Raw genomic sequence first — 17,729 nt, forward strand, 5'->3', positions numbered from 1 at the left:
TGGAAACATGTTTATCTTTTAAATGAAATATTTATATTAATTTATAATTGCTTTTTAGGTTAGCCATAAAATTTATATGTAGTTTGTGGAAACGATATATAATTAATTGAGTAACTAGTATATGTTTAAAATTTTAAAAGTGTGATTACTTTACATATATTTGTACCTATTTAATTATTTTAAAGACTAATTCGTTTCGCAACGTATTTTGCAGGGAGACATGAGTTATAGGGGAAAGAGAAAAGCACAGCGGCAACCGACCGTACGGTTGACATCCGCCGCCCATGATTTACATTCATCCCCCAGGCTAATATGGAGCCAGAAGGGTATAAACCGGTACTTCCACATCATGTGGAAGAGCATACTGATGCAGGGCGGGACGTGGGATGTGGTGATGACATTCATGTAGATCTTCAGCGTTTTGATGTGGCAGAGCCGGGCACATCCACACCGTTCACGCTTAACTTCACGACGTTGAGCGATATGGGGATCGTTTCCCATAGCCATTTCCAGCGGCACCCATACCCTAGTAGCGGAGTACATGTGGATGATAGTGATGAGACACAGCCCCCGGATAGCACTGAGGGTGATGAGGATGGTGTCGCGCATGACACGCATTCCGATGATGCCGCTACACGCTTGTTGGCGGTGGATGAGGTTCGGACGATAAGTAAGTACATGTGTTAAAATATCGGAATATGTATTTTATTTAATTTTAATATGTGGTTAGTTTAATTAAATAACTAACTTGTTCAAATTCTTAATGTATTAGGTGTAGATCAAGATGGCATCACCCACTACCATATATTAAGTGTCAAGTCATGCCACAAGTTGTGGGAGATCCCGGATGGCCAGAGGATCGTGTGCGAGTATAACCCTGCGTGGCAGCCTGTAGGACAAAGTGCTTCCAAATTTAGACGGATGACCGGAGTGTTCGTTAGGAGCAGTACTTATGTCCGGATTAGCGACGAGTGGAAGAAGGTATCAGAGCGTAAGAAGGAAGATATTTGGGATGCATTGATGGTATGTTATAAGACAATTAATTATTGTATTTATGATAATAATTTATATATTCACATATTTATCTCAAATAGATGGACAATATTGTTAATGAATATATATATATATATATATATATATATATATATATATATATATATATGTGTGTGTGTGTGTGTGTGTGTGTGTGAATATATGCAGAAGCACTTCTATATCCCACCTGACTGCGATATCGCGACCATAAAACGGGACGCTTTCCTTGATATGCGAAACAAGCATACGACTTGGAGGTATGACTTGAAGCATAGTCTTCACATCACATCGGACGATACTCCGGCGACAGTGAAGGCTAGGGAAGGAGGACAATTATCCACGTACAATAGATAGGACGTAGATATATTATTGGAGAAATAGTGTTCGACAGAGAATCAAGTAAGTCACATTTTAGTGAGTTTTGTTTAGTTTTATTAAAATGAATGTGTAGCCTAAAATATTAACAATGTTAATTGTGTAGGAATATACTGCATATATGAAAGGAATCCGGTCGAAGAACAAGGAGCCTCACTGCACCGGATCAAAGAGCTATGTCAGGGCTACACATGAAGAAGTATGTTTTTTGATCAGATATATGTATGACTTATGTTGATTGTGTTTATGTTTTAATTTTTTACGTTTTATTTGTGTATGCAGTTCGTAAATACCGGGATTCCGCCAACACGAGCGCAGTCTTACATCAACACACACGTGAAAAAGATTGGCGGATAGCCAAATGACTTGGTCAAGGAAAGATGTGTACGCTACTAATAACCGATATGTTTTGGTTAATGTATATTTATTTGTAATTTAATTTAATATTTATAATTGCTTTTGTTAATGTGTACTTTACAGGAGAGGATGAATGAGTTGCTTCCCACTGACTCTGCTGCTACACAATCTGTCACCGAGGGCACCGTACGGTGGGCGCCCGACGATGCGTACGCACAGGGGATGGGCAATAAGCCGGAGTACGCAGGTTGGGTTCGCCAGGTTGGAGCAGGTATACTACCTGTGCGCGGTAGCATCCACTCCTACTATAGACCAGTCGCGCTACGCTCACAACCTCCCGGGAGCTCTGGTGTCCCAGAAATGATAGAAACTGCACTACAAGCTGAGCTGGAGAAGCACAAGCAGGAGATGGATGCGCTGCTAGAGACACAGCGAGAGCAGGCAATGGCCCAGCAAGCTGAATGGGAGAGGCACAGGGTAGAGATAGTTGCGCTGTTAGATGCACAACGAGTGGAGGTTGATCAGCAGGTTGCTGTGCGGCTGGCTGAGACCCGGGCTAGTATGACCACTTTGTATGAGGCACGTTTTCGTCAACTCGAGCACATATTGCAGTCGAGGTCCTCATCCGATACGACTCGAGTTAAAGATGTAACAAAAAAAGAATCTCCAGCCCGTTTGGTGGTGAAATCGTTAGTGGGGAGTGAACCAGGTAATGCAATTTGTTTTTTTTTGCTTTGGGTTTTATTGAGTATATATATGTATGTATGAATTTTATGACGTTGCAAAATGTTTTGTTCTTCATTGGTTTGGTGATACATTAGGTTGGACAGTAGGAATGTTTTTTATGCTGTTAGTGTTGATAGCGACCTCGATAATGTTTGTTATTATTTCTACTACTAAACGTTAGCATTGTGTTTGTGTCTAATTTTAGAATGAACTTATTTTCCAGTCGGAAGATATATATATATATATATATAGATATTGCATTGATGATGATTTATAAGTGTACTTATTGCTTCCCGATAAGAAAGACACTTATTGCTTCTTGATTGATTGTTTTATAATCTCCAGGTATTGCGGAAAAGTTGTCGAATGAGGAAGCCATCGACCTAGATTGAGCCTTGTATGTGAGTTCGTAGTTGGTAAACATATTATATATTTTGTTATTGTTTAGTTGTGTGAAACAAAACAATATTTGCTCACAATAGTTATTGGAAGTATATGATTGACGTATTGACTGCATGTTTGTGATAGATATAATTATATCTATATGATAAATAGTAAGTTGCATTAAATGGATGTTTAGTCAATACTTCGTTTGACGTTTAATATATAGGTTGGGTCTCTTGTAACCATGTCAAGTTTGAGGTTTAATATATAGGTTGGGTCTCTTGTAACCATGTCAAGTTTGAGGTTTAATATTTCGTTCATGGTAAATCGCTAGTTTTGGTTAGACTAAGGGTTTTCGGGTTTGTCAACCGCTTACGTATGTATTGCCTGCATTTTACGATTCCGATCGAATGTTATTGTTTACTTTAATGATTTGTATGTGTTGTCTGAATTATGAGTTCCTCACTGTTGCTTTATAAGTGGTCAAAAATTATATAGGTAGATTGGAATATAAGAAGAATATATATGGCCATTTAGCATGTCAAGTTTAAGAAGTTATACATTCTTGAATCTGATTTATTAAGCTAGGCCATGGAGGAAAGTTTATACTTTATTCAGTATTGTCTTAAATAGGATAGAGTAGATTAGAGTAGTTCTTTCTATTTGTAGAGTAACATCTTTCTTTGAATTTATTTCTTACCGCAGATTGTGAAGAAGCTTGTGGATGTTGTTGTCAGTATACATCAAGCTATCTGGGAAACCTTTGGAAATAGCGGTATGAGGAGGTCATGGATGGACATAGGACGTATTAGTTTGGTTTGATTTGATTTGATATGATTTTGATTTTGATTTTGATTTTGTTTTCGATTTTGGTTTGACATATTGAATTGACTCAATGACCTATCAGTTATTCCATGCATGTCTCTATTTATTTCTGAAGAGTTGATAGATTTGAATGTCGAATTCTATTATATGTAACTGAATTTTTGGACATGTTATAATGATTTTATCATGCCATTTGTTTTTGTCCCTAGTATATCCTTAGGAAAGATGACATGAGAAAATTGGTTTTTTTTGTACAAATTAAATTGAATTCAAGCAGGGAAATCTGGAGTAAATTGAATTGTATAAACTGTATATATTGAATTCTGGAATAAATTGAACTCACGAAAGAAATTGGAAATTGCCAATTCAATTTGTATAGGAAAACGATGTTGGAACAATAGAATATTGTTTGTTGGATCTAATTATTTGCCAGTTTGTTGGATCTAATTGTTTGCCAATTCAAATAGAATATTCTGGAATAATCAAGTGTGTTCCTAATTATTTCAAATGTGTTCCAAATTGCACTATATTCAGATTTTTTGATTATTCCAGAATATTTGCAAATGTTTCAAATAATCTAGAATTAATCTGAAAAATCTGTACACATTGAGAGAAAATAACAGTGAGAGAAAATTTGCAAATGTTGTGTTTCCAAGTTGTTTTCTCTGTTCCAACATAACAGAGAAAACAACCCTGATTGCTTTCCAGAAATGCAATGAGAAAGCATTTCTAGAAAGCAATCAGGGAAAGCAGGGAAAAAAAAAAAAAAAAGGCCTAATTTTCTGACGTGGTGGAAACACCACGTCAGAAAAATTCTTACGTGGCATTTATGCTACGTCAGAAGTTTTCTGACGTGGCATTTATGCAACGTCAGACGTTTTCTGACGTGGCAAAAATGCCACGTCAGAAATTTTGATGAGGTGTCCAAGCCGCAACGTGATAAAAAATTTTGACGTTGCGTGGACTACACCGTCAGAATTTTTCTGACGTGCCAAAAATGCCACGTCAGAAAATTTCTGACGTGGCAAAAATGCAACGTCAGAAAAAATTCCTGACACCTACGTTTCTGACAATCGACACGCGTCAGAAACGACCCGTCAGAAAAAAATTTTCTGACGTGTCGGACACTAGAACACGTCAGAAAACGCCTGTCATTAAAAAATGGTTTTTTTGTAGTGCATACAGACTCTGTACTTCATGATTTAAAGTATGAAGAGACAGAGGAGACTATCTGTAATCATAGCGAAAGGATAGCAATTGCCTTTGGGCTCATTAGCACTCCTCCTGGAACTACCCTTAGAATAACAAAGAATCTTCGGGCATGTGTAAATTGGCATGGAAAAAAAATTCTTCTTTCATTGCATTTTAACCGTTGGCTTTAAGGAAAAAAAACTCCTCTTTCATTGCTTTTTAACCATTGGATTTAAGAGGAAAAATTCTTCTTCCATTGTTTTTGACCGTTGGTTATTAATGGTATTAGTAAAACTGTACACGCCCTGATATTGCATATGCTGTCGGTAGATTGAGTAGATATACTCATAATCCTAGTATTGAGCATTGGGATGCAATCTCTAGATTGTTGAGATATTTAAAGGGCACAATTAATTATGGTTTGTCATATTATGGTTTTCTTGCTATATTAGAAGGATATTGTGATGCTAACTGGATTTCTGATTTAGATGAACTAAAGCCTACTAGTGGCTATGTGTGCACATTAGCAGGAGAAGCTATATCTTGGAAGTCCTCCAAACAAACTTGCATAGCAAGATCCACAATGGAGGCAGAGTTAGTTGCCTTGGAGAAGGCTGGAACTGAAGCTGAATAGCTAAGGAGCCTTTTGATTGATTTGCCTTTATATGCTAACCCAGTTTCACCTGTTTGTATTCATTGTGATTGTCAGGCTACCATAGCTCGAGCCAAGAGCAAGATCTATAATGGGAAAAGTCGACATATCCGATTAAGGCACAATATTGTAAGGCAGCTTATTGAGACCGGTGTAATATCCATGGATTTTGTGAGGTCAGAAAGGAATTTGGCAAATCCTTTGACCAAGCCACTAGCAAGAAGGCTGGTGAGTGAAACATCGAGGGGGATAGGACTGATACCCAAATGATGACACTGTGATGGATACCTAACCTCTATGATTGGAGATCCCATGCTTGGGGTTTAATGGGAAACGAAGTCATAAGTGATCATCGTATGGTACTGTCATTCTACTATCTTGTTAAGAAGATTATTGATAAGTCCATCCCTATGGTGTAAGACAGTACAAAGATGCAAGGTGATTAAGGATGAGTTTAAAACTCTTAATGGTTCCATAGTCCCTACTTGTTGGGATTGAGTGTTTCCTGCACACACTCTTGATGGATATTACCTATGTGAGTGTGGAGGTGGTGCCGCTTCCTATGAGACTTGGGCAGGTCTCTAGAGCACTCATGAAACCCAGGGGCGCATGGCCTGTATAAGGCGCCAACCCGCAAAACAACCCAATTTTTTTATTTCAATTTTTTTTATTCATTATTTTTTTTTTTGAGAAAGTTATGTGGGTGATAAGTTTGCTCAACTTATGGATTTGGTTAAAAGAGTCTAACTCTACCACAATTCATTAAGTTTCTACTTATTTATCCTAGGTGTAGTTAAAACTTTCGGGTACCACATCGATGCATGCTTTCAATCTCCTTTTACTCTAGTGTTTGTAACATGTGGGGGATTGTTGTGATGTTACAAACATTGGTCATTATTTCTCATTGATAATTTTTCTCTTGACCGTTTGACATCAAGTCTTCTTATATGAGTTTTATGAAAAAATATTTCATCTTACATTTTTCTAGCCGTTGGTAATTAAGTCTTTGATTTTCACCGTTTGTCATTTATTGATGGGCTTTAAGGAAAAAAATTCTTCTTTCATTGCATTTTAACTGTTGGCTTTAAGGAAAAAAACTCCTCTTTCATTGCTTTTTAACCGTTGGATTTAAGAGGAAAAATTCTTCTTCCAGTGTTTTTGACCACGGGTTATTAATGGTATTAGTAAAAGCAAGGAGCTCATTTTTTCTATATAAATTGAGCCCACCTACTAGCTCCAAGACTCACTTCTTTGCTTCCAAAGAAAAGGATCGTACAGCATCATTCTTCTTCCAACAAATTTTATTTTCATTAGCCATTGAGCTATATTTTGGTCTCTCTCTTTTTTTGTGGGTTTGTCCCTCATCTTCTTTGATCAAAGGGTTGTTCATTTGATATTCGTTACTTGTAAGTGCGTCCTCAACGAAGGTAGACGCTATAGTCTAATCCTGAGAGGTTGCGTGTCAAGAGATCCAATCGCACCGAGTTATACACTCCGGGAGGCACGAAATTAACCTTTAAGGACAACGCTCTTGCGTGATTCTATAGCTTTGTGAGATTTTTCCTTGCTCTATTTTTTTATTTATTGTATTATATTTATCTTATTGTTAATTGTTTGGATTAATATTATTTAGCATCAATAAGAATTTTTGCACCATCCATTTAATTTTACAACAATCTAACACAACTAATTAAAACAACTGTGGTGGCACTTTTCAGGTGGACCTCACATCTACAGGTTATGTGTGTTTTGTTGGAAATAACTTTGGATGGTGCACAAATTCTCATTGATATAAAATAATTGCAATGTGAAAATTAACAATAAAATAAATAAAATACAATAGATGAAAAGTAGAGTATGGAAAGATCTCGCAATGCTATAGAATCACGCAAGAGCGTTGTCCTTAAAGGTTAATTTGTGCCTCCTGAAGTATATAACTCAGTGCGATCGGATTTTTCGACACGCAACCTTCCAGGATTAGACTATAGCGTCAACCTTCGTTAAGGACGCACTTCTAATAACGAAGGCTACTAGAACAACCCAATATAATCGGAGACTAGATGACCATTAAAACACGACAAGTGAGGTGTTTGAATTAGCTCTTCTCATAAGGCCAAAAATCTGACGTATGGCTATTGATGAAGGCATTGTTTCTAGTATCAAAGAGAGAGTCTCCAAAGATAAACAATGCCATATGTTTCTCTGACAACTTAGCAAGGCAAGTGGAAGGAGAAAGACCAATATGCAGAAGAGTGACTTTAAAAAAATAGAGCTGTTTTCATAGGCCAAGGTAGTGATATATATATATAAATGTTTTTCACAATCGGGATCGAAGAAGATATATCATATATAGAAGTAAAGATATATCATATATAGAAGTAAGTGCTGACCTTTTCCAAAGCTAATGAATATGAGTAAATGACAAACGGTTGAAGAGAATAACAAAAATCATAAAACTTAATAATAACTAAACGGTCATAAAAAGATTTTTTCTTTAAAAACTCATCAATATAATTTTAACGGTAAAATTATAGGAAGAATAGTAAACCAACGGCTCAAAAATTAAAAGCATGTTTGTAACATTACAACAATCTTCCACATGTTACAAATATTAAAATAGAAGGAGATTGAATGCATGATGTGGAACTTAATGATTCATGCTTTGTTAAAGCACTCAAAAAAAAAAAAAATCTGAACATCTAAGAGATAATAAAGCAAGTGGAACTTCGAAAGATCCAATTTTGGTGCATGAGGTGTAGAATTGTACCTCATTTGCTCTGCTTGCTTTGGTATGTTATGTTTTTGGTTTTTGTTCTTACTTTCGTTACGTGGGTTGCGTAAGTTCTGTTACTCATTAAAAATTAATTAATTTTTTTTTTTTAAAAAAAAAAAAGGACATCCCTTCAAAAAAAAAAAATCGAATGGCAACATATTTATCCACATAAAGCACCTGACAAGCATATCCACGCTTCATTCCCAAGACTGAAGCTGAAGCTTTAGGTCTGGCAGTTGCACTCCCTAGAACACGCATTTTTCGACTGACAGCTCCCTCAATTCAGGTATAAACTCAATGACGCAGATAAACTCAATGACGCAGTTATAAAGGGCCGGAAATTTCCTACAAACTAAATTCCTACGACACAACCTCTAAAAATTTTGTGCTTAACACGTCACTTTTTTAGATGCTGGATTGTAAGAGTTCTTATAATCCAGTTTGTAGGATATTTCTCTCCGTAAAGTAATCTCATCCAAAACAAAATTTTGCAAGAAAACGAAAATAGAACAAATGTCTCTTAAAAAGGTAGCAGCTCATGCAACACCCAAAAAAAGGAAAAGGGGGGAGAGAGAGAGAGAGGATTGCCACCCCTATAATTGTTTTTGTAGAGAAGTTTGATAAGTGCTGAATATTACATATTATAACCCCTTAATTCACATATGTTAATCTCTTAGTTTTGTTATTATGTGATGTTTTATGTCGTTTTTGTGTTTTCTTTCAGTTTTTAAGTTTTTGAAGAAAATAAAACATTTCTGTAAAGTTCTAAGCTTAAAAGACAATTTGAGAGAAAATCTGGAAGTCAAGGGAACGAGCGCATCTGCGCTCAATCGCACAAGCCATTAGGATCGAGTGCATCCACTCTCAATCGCACAAATAGAAGGCTTGAGGGTAGAAGAGAGGGGATCGAGCACAGACGTGCACTCGAGTGCACCAATCTGGGATCGAGCACACTCGAGCGCCCAACATGCGACCAGACTCTTTTTTCACTCCAGATTGAGTTTTCAATCTACTTTTTGGACTAGGAGACTAACCTACGGTTTTAATAGAGTTTCTAGGTTTCTCATAATCCTATAAATAGACTTTTAAGCATTGAGAAAAGATATACAATCTTGGAGAGAAGAATTGGAAGTTCAAGCAAAAAGCGTTTTTGGTTTCTTCTTTTCCCTTTTTAGTTTTATTTTCATTATGTGTAATTAAACCCTTGTTAGGGACTAGATTGAAGCCCTAGTTATGTTTTTTTAGGATTTCAATATTGATGCATTTACTGCAATTATATTTGAATGCTTAACTTGATTATTTCCTATTTAATCGAATTCTTCATATGAATGTGCCTAATTAACATATACATGTGATTTTGATTTGTTATTTGTGTCAATTTAGATGACCGAATCCTAGGCATAATAGAGTAACAAAAGAATCTTTTCATGGGTTCTTGGATTAATCAACATGAAAAACCAAGACTAGATACAATGCCCTAAGTTTCATGTGTTTGTTGATTTCTATAACTTTATACTTTCTTAAAGAACAACTTAGTAAATATCATGCATAATTTGTTGCTTAGGGAAATCAATAACTTAAAGAGATATCGTGCCCTTAAGTTGGCAAACATTGTATATCAATATAATTGTTAACATTGACATATTATTATCTTAATTATGTGTGATTAGCCGTGGATGTCAAAACCCCAACCCTAGTTCTTTTTTTTTCTTTTATTACCTTTCTATTTTATTATTAAATTTAATCTGTGACAATTGGTTTAATTCCGTTAATCAATTAGGAAATTATGTTCTAAGCAAAATTATCAATACTCGTGAAAATGATCTCGTATTTGCCATCGTTTTGATCTTGTGCATTTGCGAGTAAATCGTACCGGTTATTCGCCTATTAATTTAGGTAGGTAATTGGCACAACAAAGTTCATTGCAAACTGCAACGAAAATTGAATTACACATGCAATAATATAGACAGATATGACACAAAAACCCAGCAGCATGGAGAAAATGGTGACAAAACTTACTCGTCTCTTACTCAAGCCACCTTGGTTCATGGCCAAAACATGAAGAATGACAGACCAAAGCAAACAAGACAGCAACCAGCTAGGTTCCAACACTACCCAACCATTGCCAATTATATATTGGCTTTCTAAGACTGACACACCATGCAACATGTTGGAAGCTTACAATCCCAAGCATCCAATACACTAATATCTCCCCTATTTAATAAAACCAGAACTTCATAAGTCAACTAAAATCACATATGACACAAGACTCTTCATTCATCACCATCTCTTCCTCACAAACTTAGAAGCATTTTCGGTGGACAATTGCCGGACCGGATTCATCATATTCACCCTTGGATATCCACATCTGCAACATAGGAAAAAAACAATCAACAAAGTGAACAAATAAGATTCGCAAATTCACGCATCCCATTCTGCCCATGAGCAAATCAAATGGAGCAATCATAAAGCCTGTTGGAAGGTGCTAAGAGTCTAAGAGATGTTTCTAAGAGATGTTACTAAAAGGTGATAGCATAGATGTTACCTGTTGGAAGGTACTAAGAGATGCCAATATTGATCCTCCAATCCAGACACTGTACTTTCTCTCGGGAGGTGCAACCACCTTGATCTTCATGCTGCTGGGAGCAAGAGCCGTAATCTCCTTGCTCATCCGATCAGCAATTCCAGGGAACATGGTTGACCCACCACTAAGCACAATGTTTCCATATAAATCCTTCCTGATATCAACATCACACTTCATAATGGAGTTGTAAGTGGTTTCATGGATTCCGGGAGCTTCCATACCAATGAGAGATGGCTGGAAGAGTACTTCTGGGCAACGGAACCTCTCAGCTCCAATTGTGATAACCTGGCCATCAGGTAACTCATAGCTCTTCTCAATTGAAGAGCTGCTCTTCGCAGTCTCCAACTCTTGTTCATAATCCAGGGCAACATAAGCTAGTTTCTCCTTTATGTCGCGAACAATTTCCCGTTCAGCAGTGGTGGTGAAAGAGTACCCTCTCTCAGTGAGGATTTTCATCAAGGCATCAGTTAGATCACGGCCCGCAAGGTCCAGCCTAAGAATTGCATGGGGCAGGGCATAGCCTTCATAAATTGGAACCGTGTGGCTCACACCATCACCAGAATCCAAGACAATACCTATCCAAGCCCAAAAAATCAGTGACCATACAAGCAAAAAAAAGATAAATTTAAAAGTGGGGAAAAAGTCAGACTCTAACAAAAGGATTCTAGGTTCTCCCAAAACTGTAAAAAATTATACTTAAGCATAAGAAAGAAACCTAAATTCACCACATATGGCGCAATAATTCACCTACTTCTATGTATCTGTATCACCTACATAGTCTATTAAATTTCTCGTATATTATGACAATATATTTCACATTTTAACAAAACACGTTTATCTTACTCCCGATTTCCCAATCAAACTTCATTATGGTTTCCCAACTTTTTTAAATTATCAACCTGATTTACTCCAAAAACACTGCCACATTAATTCTTCCAGGTACACACTGCCCCAAATGAGCAAAACAAAAAACTGTAGAAGTCAAATCCATGTGTTTGAATTACATGTTTAAGTTAAATTGAGCTTTCCAAAGTTCATGATTGCAAAATATTACCAGAACCAGATATCTATAATTATAGATGCAAACCTGTGGTACGTCCACTGGCATAAAGAGACAGAACAGCCTGGATAGCAACATACATAGCAGGCACATTGAAAGTCTCAAACATGATCTGGGTCATCTTCTCCCTGTTGGCCTTGGGGTTCAGTGGTGCCTCAGTAAGAAGTACTGGATGCTCTTCAGGGGAAACACGAAGCTCATTGTAGAAAGTGTGATGCCAAATCTTCTCCATGTCATCCCAATTGCTGACTATGCCATGCTCTATAGGATACTTCAAGGTGAGGATACCTCTTTTCGACTGGGCCTCATCACCTACATAGGCATCTTTCTGACCCATCCCAACCATGACACCAGTATGGCGAGGTCGCCCAACAATACTTGGGAACACTGCCCTTGGAGCATCATCACCAGCAAACCCAGCCTGCGGATATCAGGATGCAGTAGACAGAGATATTTGACTTGTTAAAGCAAAAGTTTCCAAAATAATTACTAAGCACAATTCAGCCATAATAGATCCATGTGAAGAAGGAGTTCGCACAGAACTATGACTGGATTAAAGTGAGAAATAAAAGAAAAATTAGGACATCTGACCTCAATCCTCCTTTTTTCTAGGTAAAAATAAAAAATAAAAATCGTGATTAACAGCATTAAACCCTTTGCTGTGCATTTTTATTTGACATTTCCTTTTTAAGATAGGAAGAGCAGAAGATGGACCCATTGCCAAACTGGCGCAAGGACATTAGGTAAAAACCTTCATTTTGATGACTTGTTGAAAGGGAAAAATAAACTCATTAAATTACATGATAACAATTCACTAACCTTGACCATTCCAGTTCCATTGTCACACACAAGAGGTTGAATATCCTCATCAGCCATCTTTTATAACCCTGCACATGGAAAATGGTCTGAAGTAAAAGAAACTACCACAAAAGGACCGTCTAATAGCAGCCCAAATGAAATGATCCTTGTTTTTTGCTTTCAAAACTTTTTCTTTTTGTTCTTTTCGGGCAGAACCATGATATGAAGTTCATATAGAAGCATTAACAAGCTTGTACCTCCCATTTGGGTCTCTTAAAGAAAGAAAGGAATGGATATGTTCAAAATGGATGAGAATGAAAAGCATCTTTTGAGCATTTTTCTAAGAAGTAAATTAATAGTGAGCATTTACTTTACAATTGCCTTATATTTTCTTGGATCCAAATCTAGCCCAAGTAATAGACTAGTAAATAAAAATACCAGAACAAATCTCAAAAAGCAAACTACTCTCAATCAATCTCTAACAGAACAGCTAGTAAAAGTATCCTTGTCCTTGAACATAACTGAATTTTTAGAATAAAGTGAGATACAAGAGAAACAAGACAGAGAGAAGCCGATAACATTAACAACTAAATCTAGGGCCGGTTTGGATTAAGGTCGCAAAACATGTTTCCTTCAAAGAAATGAATTTTCAAATTTGGGGACCGGAACAGCCAAAATTTTCAAAAGCACATTCATTCTCAGCAATAATAATTTCTTAAACAAGATTTGAAAACAAACTCTAAAAACGTGGCACGTTTAACATTATTTAAAAGAATAATTTCATAAGATACACCAGTTGATGCATTTTCTGCACCAACTCACAAACGCTACGAGTTCTTTAAGAGAGAAACTGCGATCAGTGACTGATATGAATATAAATAAAAACATATATAATATCAATCCTTGTCGCAACGACAGTTCTACAATCAGGAATTCAATATATAAAGAAGCGGAATTTAAAGACAGAAAAAAACCATTGACCTAGTATAGAATCACTACATAACATATTTCAATTATACGAACACACACAGATAATATGCCCATAAACACATGCATACACCCAGAAAAACCAAGTAAAACTCAAAACATGAAGAAAAATAAAAAATTATCTGAAATATGTAATGGCAACAAGGGTGTGTAGATCAGTCAGAAAAGTAGAACAAAGAAAAGCAAAGCTAAGAGAGTTTCATAGATCGAACAACATAGAAAATGATAAACGACATAGATCTATACTGTACCTGGATTACAAAATTAAGAGGGATGGAGTTTGGTAGAGAAGCTGAAAATGGAAGATTAGTGAATGGCAGGTGAGTGAGGTTTATAAACCCAAACGCAGTTGTACTTCCGGTCTGTTTGGTTGGTGGGGGAAAGTTAACCGGGGTAGAGAAATTTAAAGCATGGAATCTGAAAGACAGACCCAAACGGAGAAGTGTGGGAGTGACGTGTCTCTATCCGGGAACAAGAAAAAGAAAGAAAAAATATTTCAGTGCAATATAATGTTTACATTTAGCTCAATTTCAGTAACTAGCAAATAAACAATCATGTAAAATGAATAATTGAAATTTAAAATTTTAATTTTAATTATTTTTTCTTCACTAAATATGAATTAAATGTGAACCTTATATTGAACTGCACCCTAACATACCTCAAAAAAGAAAAAAGAATCTAGTCTGAAGCGGGAATAAGAATCCGACAAAGTCATCCTCAGCTGTCCAACTCTGAATTTGGTCATTCCACGCAGGTACGTGTCTGTTGTGTTTGGTGTATTTTCCACGTCAGCGGGGCGGCTATTACCCTATTATGGGTGGATGGGCGGTTTGGGCATGCTGAGTGCCGACCACTACTTGGACATTTGCTGGATCAGGACTTTGAAAAGGCCCACTTCCTCCTTTTACTCGCCCAAAAGAAAATAAAAGAGAAGAAAAAAACCTTTACTTTAATCATAATTTCAATGTGATTTATTATTAGTCAAATAATACGGTCTTTAATTACATAATAAATCCTGAAATTTGATCATCCAGTCAAATAAAATCTTGAATTTTTTATTGTTTAGCTAGGTTTTAACCCTTTATTCATATTGTGGCTCTTCAAATGAAAAATCCATAATTACATCCTTGAACATAAGTATACGTAATTTGCATTTGATACCTATCTTAATATTAAAAAAAAAAAAAAAAAAAAAAAAATTCTTAGATAATGGTCAAATAGTATTTGGTGTAGATAGGACCTCTGCCTAGGGGAAGAGGGATGGGCCTTGCTTCCTCCCTCCTCCCCTTCCTCTCTGTTTATGCGATTTCTCTTTTGTCTCCTTTTTTTGGCTTAGCCCTTTTCTTTTTTTCTTTCTTGTTGCCACAAAGCACAGCTCCCGTCGTGACTTTGCCTAGCCATCTCCATCATGCTGCTGATCTCCACCGCACCTTTTCAACGTCGCTTTTTGGCATTCAAGCGCCAGAGCGTAGCTCTCACGCACCTGCGCGGTTTCCTCGCACTCCGGCAGCCTTCCTCGCTCCTTGCTCTGAAGGTTCTGCTATTTTTGTGGGGTTTTGTCTTTTTGTCTTTTTTCCCTGTATTTTCTTATATGTTTTGTTGTCGTGGCCTTTAGGCTGAGGACGTGAATAATTTTTTGGCTTTTAAGTCGAGAAGGTTTCATTTTGGTGTGGGGCTTTTGCTCTTGCTTAGGAATGGGTTACCTATGCCCTGGACAGAGTCTACCCGGAGCAAATCTATTCTATAAGCTGAAGATTGGGCACGGATTAGCGCAGGGGGCGGAGGGATGGGGTCCCCCTCCCCCCTCCCAAAAATTGCTCACCTTTGGTATAATTTTTACTTATGCCCTAATTGCCCACCCTCACCAACTTATCAAGGGCAAGTTTGCCACCCTCTACTGTGATTTTCGCTTTTTTTTTTTTTTTTTTTTTTTTTTTGTCAATGTGTTTTAAGGTGTTTCTGCAATTAGGTCAAAAGCTTACATAAGTTGAAGAAGATGATACTAAGGTTGAAGATGAACAACAAAAGCTTTTATTTTTTATTTTTTATTTTTTTGTTCTTTTCAAAACTTACCGTTAACTAACAAGTGAGACACCCCTTTAAAATTGTATAGACTTTATTTATTTTTTGAATTATGTGCCCAAGTTTATCTTTGATTTTTGAAAGTGAAACTGACAACTGACAAGCAAAATTAGCACCACATGATTTCATAGATTTTTATTTTTATTTTTTAAATGTCTTGTGATTTGTGAAAGTGAGTTGTGGTACAGACTTATTCTCATAGAGTCATATACTGTGTAGAGTTGACAATAGTATTACTTGGAGGCTTAGAGCCGTGTGCCAGTAAATCATATTGTCAAGTGATTTTTTTTCTTCTTTTTTTTTTCCTATCCATATTGCCATTTTTTTTTCTAAGCCATTAAATAATATTGTCAATTGCTCAATAAAAAAAATCATATTGTCATATGATTTAATGGCTTTAGCTGCTTTGAGTTAACATCAATCATCGAGTGCTATTTTTTTTTTTTTTCCTTCTATTCCTTTAATTCATCTAGTGTTAGTTGACAAAGGAGAGAATTAGAAGAATTTGTGATTTCTTCTTGCAATATTTCTTCTAAGCATTCAACTTCAAATGAAGCTTTGAAGTTTCAACGGTGCAAACTTCAAATCAATTTATTTATACTTTTTCTTAAAAAAAATTCAAGTATTCAATCAAATTTTTATATTTATATTGTCTTTTAAATTAATTATTTTTATATTTGAATTGCTCTTTTTATATTTAATTGTTATGAATTTGTTGTAAAAAATAATTAAATTTTATTTAATTTTTTATTTGTTGTATTACTTATATTTTTTAATATTTTAAGTAATTTTTGTAAAATTTAAATTTTTTTGTTTCATTCATTAAAAAAAGAAAAAATTGACCCCATAACCTAAATCCTAGCTCCGCCACTGGGTTAGCAGATGTTGACGTAATAGATAGGAGGATTTCAATGTAAGATTTGTATATTTTGACCTCTATGACATGTAATCTTTTAGCTTCAGCTATGCTCTGTGATGTAAGAGTTGTTTATGCTATTAACTATTCTATTAATGACATTTGAATGAATTTTCCCTAAAAAGAAATAGTATTTGGTGTAAAATATAAACCTAAGAGACCATATTATTATTCATATACATAATACATTACTTATGGTACATAAACTCAATTGCATGATACATAGATTTTTAAGTAAAGACAGACATAAGTACAATTCAAATTTTAATGATTGTAGAATTATAAAGTTGGCATTGATGTAATAATTCAACTTTTGAAGGGCTGGCTTTTGTCAAAGCAGTTTTAGTATTAAATGCCTTATGTGGCATTCTTTTGAGTTGTAAAGAGACATTAATAATAGTATTGGATTATGAATGACTTTCTTTTTTCTTTTTTTCTTTTTTTTTTTTGAGAAAGGATTATGAATGACTTTCCATTATATATAAAATGTTTATACAAAGACCTCTAGTATATTTATGGGTGACAAGTCGTGTTCATATGTCTGGTTTGGGTTGTGTCAAAGCATAAGTATAAGATTACATATGTCAACCCTAAATTGAACAATTTAATTAAACAGATCATACCTCTAAACCCTAATCCGCTAATTTAGTGTTGAGTTCATTGATTGTATTAAAAATTGTTAGTCTTATTGTCACGTGTCGGGTTTAAGTCATGTCGAAACATGGTATAAGACTACATAGGTCATTTCTAACTCAACTCATTTAATTAAACGAGTTAAACCCTCGAACTTTAATCCACAATTTTTGTAAGGAGTGGAAATTTTTTTAAAAAAATTTCTGCACCCTGGTTTTCTATTTTTAAAATTATTTTGTTAAGCATATTTTCACCATTGGGGGAGCATTGGCTATTTTTGGTAATTTGGGAAACATTGTTTCGATTGAAATTTTAAAGAAGACATTATCAATTAAGTGGTAGTTTGAAAATGAT

The 17,729-nt window shown here is 35.6% G+C and overlaps 1 protein-coding gene and 1 pseudogene across 1 annotated transcript; one reads left to right on the top strand and one right to left on the bottom strand.

Moving 5' to 3' along the window:
• The window catches only part of LOC132178114 (pentatricopeptide repeat-containing protein At3g12770-like), a 6,906-nt pseudogene extending 1,382 nt beyond the window's left edge, over positions 1-5,524 (top strand).
• A 4,797-nt stretch (positions 5,525-10,321) lies between these two features.
• Positions 10,322-14,146, bottom strand: LOC132176880 (actin-7-like). The gene is made up of 5 exons (XM_059589034.1): positions 13,996-14,146; positions 12,779-12,846; positions 11,987-12,380; positions 10,861-11,474; positions 10,322-10,683 (listed from the first exon to the last, which is right to left on the bottom strand). Exons 2-5 carry the CDS (start codon positions 12,833-12,835, stop codon positions 10,618-10,620), a joined length of 1,131 nt encoding a protein of 376 aa, XP_059445017.1. The 5' UTR covers positions 12,836-12,846; positions 13,996-14,146; the 3' UTR covers positions 10,322-10,617.
• Between the last annotated feature and the right edge of the window lie 3,583 nt (positions 14,147-17,729).

The sequence above is a fragment of the Corylus avellana genome, chromosome ca4 (genome assembly GCF_901000735.1).
Source record: "Corylus avellana chromosome ca4, CavTom2PMs-1.0".
NCBI classification, from domain to species: Eukaryota; Viridiplantae; Streptophyta; class Magnoliopsida; order Fagales; family Betulaceae; genus Corylus; species Corylus avellana.